We start from the raw sequence: 11,768 nt of genomic DNA, 5'->3' as shown, positions 1-11,768 counted from the left end.
TTCTCCTTTCACCTGTCTGTGTATTGTATGTCGCCCACACTGCACAGTGTGCCTCTGTTCCAACCACCCATCCAGCCTATAGCCTCAAAGTAAAAAGTCTTTTGCCTTTATACTATTATGCCCACAGCAGGTACCAAATATCAGGTTATCATTTTGGCTCTTATCTAAATAAAGCCATTATGGAACATTATGTCACAAACAGTTACAGCATGTGTGCATGACAAAAACCATTATGTTAATAGGTAGATGAACAGGGCAGTTTTCCATGTTTATACCGGCTTTTGACAGAATGTTAACGATCCTGCCCTGCAGGCAAACTCAACCACATGTCATGGCACCCCAGGTCTGACACAACAGTCCAGGCTTCAGTGAGCAGCGATAAGGGTGTCCACCCACCCCTGTGGACTCTTTGCTATTTAGCGTATCACCTCGACATGTCTGGGTACAGCAGGAGAAAGGGCAGTCCAGAGGCAAGACGCCGCCTGATCAGTGAGCTGACATTTTCATTGTGACTAAGCAGGGCTGTGCTTAGAGCTGCAGTGTTGAATGCCAGCATGTGTCGGCTTTATCGCGCTGCAGAAAGAACCCACCATAATAACAGGTACATGTGGAAGTGAGGTTTCAAATGGTACAGAGACAGAGTTTTTGATCAGAGAGACCAACAGGTAACAGGATATAACCTAACTTGTATTAGCTGCTGTTTCACCAGTTTCCAGGAACTTATTGATCATATTGTGACCGCCGGTTTCTTCATCAGTACAGGATACAGATGAGTCTTCTTGATTAAATCAAATGTAGGCATTTAAGAAACAACTGTTTGTTCAGATGGTCCTTTATTGCGCTGTAGAAACCTCCGCTGACTTTCATATTTAGCCTCAGCATGCGGCTGAGTCTTGGCGTAGAGACGGGGACGGCAGCCTGCCAGGTACTCACTTAGAGCCCCCTGTTATGACATGTCAAGGTCAAAGTGTTTATTTGTCATATGCACAGTTAGGAAATGTGTTTCCCTGTATAATGAAATTCTTACTTTGCTGCCCACATGAATGCCACAAAATACAAGTGAAATATAAAGTAGATGAGCAATAACAAATCTAAATAGACAGTAACACAAATCTAAAGCACTTTAAAGCAGCAAGTGAAAGAAGCACAATAAAAATACAACAATAACACAATATAATGCAGAGAAAATATATGCTACGTGGGAGCCGTGGAGTGTAAATACTCAGCAGTGAGTGTGCATTTGTGCATGTGCAAAATGAGTATGTAAACAATACAGATGGAATTACATGAGGTAGATCCTGAGTCAACTGTTTAGGAGTCTGATGGCAGTCAGAAAGAAAGAGTTTTTCAGTCTAGAGGTCCTGCATTTCACACTTCTGAGCCTCCGACCAGAGGGCAGGGGCAATGAACAGTCCATGCTGGGGGTGGGTGGGGTCCTTGAGGATGGAGGCAGCTTTCCTACGCACCCTGCGGTGATAAATGCTCTGCAGACAGGGCAGTGGAGTCCTGGTGATCTTCTTGACCAGCTGTGTGGTGTTATGTGTTCAAGTGAGGTCCTCACTGATGTGGACGCCCAGGTATTTGAAGATGTTTTAATTTTAATGTTAGAATTTGTTAGAATCTGTTAGAATTTTAATGTTTTAATTAAGCCTGCAACTGATCATTATGTGAATTAATGAGTGATCTGCAGATAATTTTTTTGGTTGATCAATTTGTCAATAAAAAAAAACAACTGAAAAGTCCTGTTATAATTTCCCACATCCTCAGATTGTTGTTTTGTTATTTTACTGTCATGCATGTAAAGCCATGCACCAAACATTTTGGTATTTGTGCTTAAAAATGAATAATTATTGATCAAGTATTAGACTAAGCCTCACAGCCCTAGTTTGAACCTTTTTATATCAACCATAAAGTGTACTGTATTTCCTTTTTCTACGTATTTAGATATTAGGATGTCATAATGCATATTTAGTTCTTTAGATATTTGATATGTGATTTAACACCTTTTGAGGAAGGCAGATTTGCACATGTTGTGTTTGTATGCAGATAAACTTTAGTCGTTTTGTACTGACTTTATGTTTGAAGACAGAGGTTTGTGTCAGCAGAGCAATGAGTCAGGTCAGGAGCAGAAATAAAGACTATTTGTTTAACCCAGATTTAACTTTAGGTGTGGTTCTTCCACATGATAAGATATCATAAGTGTGTGTCACTAATACATATATCCATTGTTTGAGCCTGTTTGCTTTATAGTGGCCTACAGTCCTACAGTAGATCAGCCTGATGTTGGATGTAACTATATTACATGGGGGCGACTTTGGTTCAGTGGGTAGAGCAGTCGCCTCCTCAGCCGGAGAGTTGAGGGTTCAAATCACGGTGCCTGCAGTCCACATGTCGAAGTGTCCTTGGGCAAGACACTGAACCCCCAAGTTGCACCTGATGGTTAGAGTCATCGGTTGAGTTGGCGCTGCAGATGGCTGCCTCGGTTCTGTACCGGAAATAAATTCCTTGTGTGTAACATACTTGGCCAAATAAAGGTGATTGATTCCATTTCCTTCCTCTTGAGCTCTTACTTTGAAACAGTTCCAACTTCCTGTTTGGTCCCCGTTTGTGTTCCAGGTTCACTGCTTTCATTAGCTGTTCTGATCCCACCCACCTGGCTTCTGTCAGTCTAATCAAGTCACTCAGTATTTAAGTCTCCAGCTAACATTCCCGGGATGCCCTGTTGTCCTATCAGAGAATCACCTGCGCTTCAGTTCTGTCTCCAGTTTTCACTGTCATGCTTGGACTCCATTTTCGTGGTCTGTAGCTCCGTGTCTGCTTTCATGCTTTTCATGTGGTGAATGGACTCCAAACATTTCCTTAGTCCCAGTTTTTTTGTCTGCTCTTTATTTTGTATTGTTTGCACCCTTCTACAAAAGTTGTACATTTGTCTGTTAAAAGAAGGTAGTACTTTTATACTCACCATGTTGTGTAGTTAGGTGTGTTTCTTTGCCTGTGGAGACATTGGCTTGTTTTCAGCTCTGAGTTTGGATTTTGTTTGCATTTTCATAACTAGTATATAGCCTAAGTCACTGTTCTCATTTGTGCCCAGTGTTCAGCCTGAGGTTTCTCTGGTTTCTCTTCTTTTGCTCTATGTCGTCTAACTGCGTCTCTTATTATTCCTGCAGTAGCTTTCGGAGCCTGCCTTGGTGTTCAATTCCTCTAACAGCTTCGGTCATTATTTTGCCCCATTCTCCTGAGCTAGTTATTTTGCCTGTCAGTATACTTGCCTTGGTTCCTGTACTCATTAGTTTAGTTTTTACCTTCATGCCATTGTCCTGAATCTGTGTTCTTGATTTACAGTACATAAAACATGACAGGTTGTAGCTTTGAGTTACTGGAGTTTCACTGCGTTCTCAGCCATTCAAAGATTAATTTTGTAAATGCAAAAGTCTTGCAATTACAGTGCGTGTCCTGTGACAGCCTTTATTGTACAGCTCTCCTGAATGCAGCCTAGGCGATCTTCACCAAGCAGGATGGGGGAATCACCTGCTGATCCCTGACACACACCCAGAAGCAGTAATGACAAAGGCGGGTGCTCCGGTTCAGCTCCACCACCCTGATTCCCTTTGATTAGCTGCAAGGGACAAAAAGCACTTGATGGAACTCACCATGGCAACAGGCGTGAGAGGAGCACGGCTATACTGACCCATTACTCATCTGCGCCCTGTTGCATGTTGTCTCTGAACATGCCTTACAACAGCCCGTGGCAGCCTGGGCTGGGAATATCTCAATGAGTCTGCATTTGTTGATGAGTTACACATGTAATAAACAGTTGGTGAAAGATTTGAAGATATCGGTTTTTAACTCTCAGGGCAGCTGATCAGTTTTCCATTGTGTTTTAATCAGGCTGAAGGTTGTCTTCATTGTTTGGTATCAAGAAGTGATGCATGTTACAGTGAGCAAGAGGGTGAAGCTGTCACTCTGTGGGAAAACATGTTGTGTGCCTACAGCGTGTGCAGGCTGTTTAAAGGTTAGAGCCTCACTCTTTATGCATCAAATGGTCTACGGCTCATAATTAAAGTATCAAGCTGGTGAAACGAAACAGAACGAACTGATCCTACTCCCTGTGTCCGAAGTTACTCCTGTAGAGCTCCACTGTCCTATATTTCATAAATCGTTCATCACCAAGCGCACATAGTCCCGCAGACAGCATCCTCCTGTTCTGCCAGAGCGCCAAATGTGTATTAATCTGCATCTGAAAATAGTCCAACAGTTTCCTCAGATTTGAGTAACATTTGCAAAAGAACACAGTGACCAGCTGTTTTTTTTTTAAGTTAGAGTAATCATCTCCCAATTGGAATGTTGGTGGTTTGATTCCCGGTTTCCCCAGTCCACATGTCGAAGTGTCCTTGGGCAAGACATTTAACCCCTAGTTGCCCCTGGTGGCCAAGCAGCAACTGACATTAGTACAAAATTTCTTGGGGCGGCTGCGGCTCAGGAGGTAGAGCAGTCATCCCTTAACCGGAAGGTCGGAGGTTTGCTTCCTGTTCTCCTCCAGTTCATGTGTTGAAGTGTCCTTGGACAAGACACTGAACTCCAAGAAGCTCCCAATGGCCAGGTCAGCTTGCTTTGCAGGGACAGCGCCACCAACAGTGAGTTGAATGTGTCATCACAGAGCGCTACACGCAGAATTGGATGTGTCATCACAGAGCGCTACACGCAGGTTAAACTTTTATTAACTTTGTTGCAGCGCACAGGGATGTGGTTCTCAATCACTAATGGCACTGGTCAGGATGGAGGGTGAAAACACTAAGTGTTTAATGATCTTACACTGGCACATTTGCTGTACGCTTGTCTGATTAGAGTAATTGGCTGGTGTGGGTAGTGTTATTGATCAAAAGTGTGTGAAGTGACAGTCGTTTAAGGGAGGTTACTCTGTTAATGCATTATAATGGAACTACAGTATTTTAAAACCACATTACTTGAAATAAATGAACGGCAGTGATTTGACATCATCTTATAGATCAGACTGGAATAAAAAACCGTAGTTAAACTTTATGACTGTACAAAAGGCAGCGGTCCAGCAGCAGATCAGCAGACCAAGGAGCCAAGTCTGAACAGCTAATCAATGTACAGGCATCTCCATATTTACAGCAGTCTTTTCAAATGGCTCCTAGTCTTCTAAACATTTCCCAATCGTTGTTTCTGTTGATCAGCCAAATACTAAGTTGACCTTAATCCAGATCAGTCTCTTTCAGTTAAGTGTCTTGCATTTCAAAAATCCAATATAATGCTTCCCTTAACACCACTCACTCACAAGAACACACAGAGAGCACTGCATGCACGAAGAGCAGCTGAGTAGCATTGATCTCTTCAGTGAATCGATGAGAGCCAGAGGAAGCTGGTGACGTGTGAAGGAAGGCCTTCACTCTGTGGCCAGTCAGCCCAGGCCCTGCCAAACGATGCCCCATGACATTGATCTTGTGGAGTCTCCAGAGGCCATAGATCCATTAAGATGTCTTAATTCAGTTCATTAGACACGACTGACATTGCTGCTTTCACACACTACAGGGCACTGTCAGGCCCTGTAGTGTGGCTTCAAACAAGCCAGCAACATTTGTTATTTTGAGGATGTTTGTATGTCTTCCTCATGCTTGACTGTACATCTCACTTTTTGTCATTTATAAACAGAAAATGCACTCAGTACTTTAAGGGTATTTACAGGATATTGAATATAAAATACAGTTTATTGATCTTATATTTGTATTGAATTTATAGTGTTGAAAAACATCTCATGTACTCCCTGCAGTACTCCAGTGTACCCCTAGGGGTACTCATACCCCCATTTGAGAAGCAGTGGTTTAAACTCCCAGTATATGACGTATTTATTTCACCACAGGCTGCAACATTAAAATTTCAGTTTAAACACTCATGTATGAGTAATAATGATTTAGTGATCAAATGTACAATAATATCACACTCACACAGGCAATATTTCTGCATAATGAGTACTTTTTCATGTTTTAAATACATTGAGCTGATAATACTTGCAATTCTTCCTGCAGGATTTAAACTTTTAATAGAGTATTTATTACATTTACTTCAGTAAAAGAGCTGACTACTTCATCCACTATTGACATAGTTTACATTTTAGGGTATACATAATCCAGTCACCTAATGCCCTGACATTAATTCTTGGGGTTTGCCCTAAAATTCAGGCTGTCAACCAGTCCTGCTTTTAGACAGACCTTCCCTACAAAGTAAACAATAGTGAACAGGACTAAGGATATTTGTTTGGCCATGTATACAGCAGGTTTTACTGTAGTAGCTTGAGTTAGGTTACATGTTTGAGTTGACACATTTATATTTTTCTACATCTGTGAAACCAGATAAATTGTATAAAGATGATTCTTTCTAAATGTAACCTGGATTAGAAGTAGTTTTTGTACTAAAACTAATGAATTAACCATGTTTTTCATGGCCATCTATTTCTTCTAGCGGCATCATTGTGGGTGTTTTGATGGTTTTTGCAGACATTCGTATAAGGTGTACTTTTGTAGAATAAATCTCATCTGAGCTAGTACATAAACTTTATCTACTTTACTTTTTCTAACCACTACTTGAGCAGCAGTTACAGTGACAGAAGAGAGATGGGACAGGGAGTTAAAATACATCTGACTTTTGCTTGCACAGAGTGTATTAATTAGAACTGCGCTGTCTTCTTTGTGGTGTGAGTTCAGCGGGTACTGCTTGAACTTGCTTGCACAGAATGTATCAATTATAACTGTGCTGTCTTTTTTGCGGTGTGAGTTCAGCGGGTACTGCTTGAAAATGTTAGTGTTCGTTTCTGTCCTTTGTCTCATCTTTCCTGAGACTTTGTCCACCCATAGCGTTATTTCCAGAGACAGCCTCCCGCCGGCCTTTTTTACAGCTCACATTAACACTGCCCACTGTGTGGCTTTTTAGAAGGAAGCAGGACTGAGTGAAAAGTCATGCTGTGTGTCATGGGATCTACAGTATGCTTAGTGTTACAAGGATGAGGAGAGTTGGATCTGACTCTGACTAAAGTTGAAAAGCGCCCAGTTTATCATCTAATCAGTTTTGGACACTGGACAAATTGATGCTGTTACTTTGTTAAATCAAATACCAGGTTAACCAACCCTTCAAAACATAAGTCAATTAGAAAATGCATGTTTTTGTAAAAGTTGCATATTTAGATAAGAAGTATATGTTCTGAACCTACATAAAAAAATACAGATTGCATTTTTTTAATCCCTTTTATCAAAACAGCTATTTCTTTCTGGCTTCATTTTGTTTAATTTTAAATCAGTGGTGCTCACTTGACCTGCTTTTGTAATGCACCACCATGTTTCTATTCCTGCACAGTCGATCTACATCCACGAGTGGCGATCAGTTTGGAGCTCATGTTGTACAACTAGGCCCCATTTACAGGAGACGGTGTCAGAGAAAAACTGTTCATGATAGGTACTGAGCTACAGAGCTAAACTCACCATGCCCGCAACATTAGCGTGCTCTCTAACAAGCTTGTTACCGTGCCAAATAAAAACAAAGCACGTTTAAGATTCCACACTATATTTACTTGCAAACCCCACTGCAAGGGGTTTGCATGCTACTTAAACAGGAAATTGCTTTAGCTAATGAGCTAAAATGACAACTTTTTTTTATTTTCAGTGTTACCGCCCTTTCAGAGATCTTAGCATAGTTTTATATTAATTGATGCGGTGAATTACATGCCACAGTTTACCAAAGATAACTAAAAGCTTTGTGCAGATTTACTTATCTTTAATGAACAAATGCTGGCGTTGCAATTCCACTGGACTAAAAGGATTTGGGTGTGAACATTTAACCTGGACCATCAGCTTTCTTTGACCTGGTGGTCTTATGTTTTGAAACCCTACAGGCACAATACATGCTGTTTTACTCGAACTTGCACTTTTTAGTCCTTCCATATTTTAATCTGTCAACTTTATGAAATGTTCTGTTTCCTGTTGTGTTGATGATGCTATGTAAACTGAGCTGCCACACTGTACCAGACAGTTTGTTCCTGGTTGTACTCTATATGACGTGAAGGCGATTGAGTCAGTTGGGGAAAAAGCCTTTTAACGAAACTGTGTCCCTCTCACGTGTGAAATGCAAAATATAGAAGATTGTCGACTTAGTGTCTGTTTGTGTGTCGGCAGATGGCATGTTCGGGAGGTGTCACTCTGTCCCAGTGACGGAGGTTTACACCTACGATGTCTCGCCGTCTGTAGTGCAACGCTTCAGGATCCTGCTGGAGAAGCTCTCCAACAGAGGTATACACACACACACACACACACACACACACACACTGTTCTCATTGCCCCACATATGTGGTGTACAGTATACACAACCACGTGACACACCAGACCAGTGTCTTGACAGTCAAAGGTGGCTGACTGAAGGCTCTCTAAAATGGTGTCACATTTCAACTAGAAAATAACTTCACTAATGCAACTTAGCATGATGTTTGTTCTGCTGGCTCATCCACAAATGATCTACATGTGCTGATTTTATGCAGCTAAAATTCTGGCGCGTTTGAAATGTACAGTAGTTGATTTTCAGTCTGTGACTCTGACTCCCTGTGAGAGCCACAGAAACTTAATTTTATATGTTACAACATTGCTAGAAAAAGGAACCCCAACCTGGGCCAGGAAGATTGGTTAAAGTCCAGTAAAGACAATTGAGTCTGGTGTAAAAGGTCTTTATTCTGTAACAATCCAACCAACATGCAGCAGACAACATGACAGACTTAGTCCAATGGGAGCAACTGATTTGATCCAATAAGGGCTTCACCTTTTCTACCTTGTCCAACCACGTCTCCTCTGGATCTTATGATCCAAGTTCCACCTTCAAAAAAAACAAAAAACAAACTGAACTTGGCTTGAAAACAGTAGTGTATTTTCTTTGACTATAGGATGAGTCTGAATACAGTGGTGTCAGTGTTTGGGCAAATTTCACTTTCTCTTGACACAGTTATTTCCAGTTCCTTCAGATTGTTAAAAATAAAAGTAACTGATTTACCTTGATACAAAATAAATGATTCATACATTCAAACATACTCAGTTTTATGTGTGATTTACTTTGTAAGTGGTTAATCATAGCACAGATAAATGATTCACTCCCACACACTACTTATGAATGGTTAAACATGATTCAGATTACTCAAGTTGCATCTCACATTACATCCTCAGTGGGTGGTCCATCATGTGGGTTGCATAACTGTCACATGTTGCATTTTGTTTTTTCTCAAATTGTGAGACCGTGTGCCATGTTTGCTCCTTATCTCGCTGTTTGGCTTTTGGTCCCAGTGGAGTCACCAGGTACAGCAACCTTCAGATAGGGAGCACTACCCAAGATAAGATAACAGATAAGTCTTGGCTCTCAAAGGTCAGCAGCCTTAGTGCCATTCTTTGTGCTGCCCTCCCCGGGACCATTTCACTGGGATTTTACACAACACCTGAACAAATGGAACTGGTTTATACTAGTCTGGGAGTGGCTGAAATGTACCAGAATATTCTCAGTACACAGTAATACTATTGCTCTTGTCAAAAGCTTAGCTATCATCTATGTTTGCTGGGGTGTAAAGATAAACCAATACAAATCAGATAATCGATACAAGCATCAGCTTTACAGCTGCATCAGTTGAAAACCACCAATTCAAAGCAGATGAGTTTTACAATGGTCTAAAATTGATGTGGACCTCATAAACCAATCTTTAGCAAGTTTTCTTTTAGTTTTCAATATGCTCCACTCTACATGCACCAACCACTTTATTAGGTACACCTGTACAATTGTATGCAAATCAGTGAGTGTTGTTCCTCAGAATAAGGCAATGCTGGAGCCATATACTGCTGAAAACCCAGTGAATGTGCTTTCTACTGCCGCAGAACACTGGGGACACAGCATGCGCACATGACAATGCCTAGCAATATGGTGCTATATTGTGTGTGTGTGTGTGTGTCTGTGTAGTTGCCAGTGAATATCAAATAGCATTTTAACTTGAAATGCCCATTCCTACTTTGTAATAAACTCTGCTAGCATCTAGCTTTCTTCCATTAACCTTATCAGTCAATTTCACATAGTCCCACAAACAGTCTTGCTGCCTCTGGTGTAGATCTCGTATTCTCAGGCCACGTCTTTCTCAGCATAGAAGGGATGTTTGGTTTCCAAGTGCTTCTTCAGCTTGCTTGGCACTGCATTAGCATTAGCTAACTTCTCCTGTCAGAGGAGGCATTTGGGCTGAGGGCTCTTGATATTCATGGTCAAGCTATAGCCATAAGACTCGTACTATAGCTTTCATGGTACTGTCTACTGATTGCTCTGTTCTTGTGGTGGTTCTCTTAGGCTGTAGAACCTGCCTCTGAAATGGGAAACAAGTGCATACAAAGTACTGATATAGTAAATTAAAAATTCATTTATAACTTTTTATATTGTTGTATACTGCAATACTGTTGTTATCACAAAATCCCATGGCACACCATTTGGTAACTACAGTTCAAGAACTGATAAACACTATCACTGAGCATTATCAGCAAGTGAACATGTAGTAAATGGACTGTATTTTATATAGCGCTTTCTCACAGTGTGTTGCACTGGCCAAAGCACTTTACAGAAGATCATACACCATTCACCCATTCACACACCGATGACGACAGGCTGCCACACACCGGCGCTAGTCAAGCCACCGGGAGCAATTCGGGGTTCAGTGTCTTGCTCAGGGACACTTAGGCATGCGGGGAGACTGGGAGTCAAACCACCAACTTGCTGGTCAGGAGACGACTGCCCTACCTCATGAGCCACAGCCACCACCTAGTAACAGAACCTGGTGTTCAGATTCAGACCACACTGACGTGTGCAACAAGGATTTCAGCGAGGCCATGAACTCCTAACTCCTCCCTTTTCTCTCACACACAGCCGCTCCACTTTGTCCATATAATTCCTTGCTCCCTCCCCTTCACACTTGTAGTTTGAAGTTGGGTGTAACCAACATGTGGTGAAGTGCACGAGCTGACAGGATCCATTTGCTGCAGAAACACGTTGAGATCAGAGCTCAAACTAATTTCACTTGTCAGAAAGTAAAACTTAGACAGTCATTGCCACAGGGAGGTGAAATGACGCAGGAAGGAGTTCAGCTGAACCAGGGTACAGTTTCATGTTCCATCTGCCTGGATCTACTGAAGGATCCGGTGACTATTCCCTGTGGACATAACTACTGCATCAGCTGCATAAAATCCGACTGGGATGAGAGGAGGATCCCCAGCTGCCCTCAGTGTCGGCAGGTCTTCATACCGAGGCCTGTCCTGGTGAAAAACACCTTGTTAGCAGTTTTAGTGGAGGAGCTGAAGAAGACTGGACTCCAAGGTGCTGCTGCTGCTGGAGCTGAAGATGTGGCCTGTGATGTCTGCACTGGGAGGAAACTGAAAGCCCTCAAGTCCTGTCTGGTGTGTCTGGCCTCTTACTGTGAGCAACACCTGCAGCCTCATTTCAGTGTAGAGCACATGAAAAATCACAAGCTGGTGGAGCCCTCCAAGAAGCTCCAGGAGAACATGTGCCCTCGTCATGATGAGGTGATGAAGATGTTCTGCCGCACTGATCAGCAGTGTATCTGTTATGTCTGTGCCGTGGATGAACATAAAGGCCACGACACAGTCTCAACTGCAGTAGAAAGAACTGAGAGGCAGAGAGAGCTCGAGGGGAGTCGACAACGAATCCAACACAGAATCCCGGACAGAGAGAAAGATGTG

The 11,768-nt window shown here is 42.1% G+C and overlaps 1 protein-coding gene across 3 annotated transcripts in view; it reads left to right on the top strand.

The window, feature by feature from the left end:
- The window catches only part of LOC109967083 (receptor-type tyrosine-protein phosphatase N2-like), a 194,639-nt gene that overhangs the window by 20,878 nt on the left and 161,993 nt on the right, over positions 1-11,768 (top strand). For all 3 annotated transcript variants that reach the window (XM_020612432.1, XM_020612430.1, XM_020612431.1), the window contains exon 3: positions 8,184-8,297. In XM_020612432.1, the coding sequence (XP_020468088.1) occupies positions 8,184-8,297 (114 nt within the window). The remainder of the gene's footprint in view (positions 1-8,183; positions 8,298-11,768) is intronic.

The sequence above is a fragment of the Monopterus albus genome, unplaced genomic scaffold, assembly GCF_001952655.1.
Source record: "Monopterus albus unplaced genomic scaffold, M_albus_1.0 scaffold125.1, whole genome shotgun sequence".
Taxonomy (NCBI): Eukaryota; Metazoa; Chordata; class Actinopteri; order Synbranchiformes; family Synbranchidae; genus Monopterus; species Monopterus albus.
Note: the sequence above shows the minus strand (reverse complement) of the source record. Positions and strands in the feature narration are given on the sequence as shown.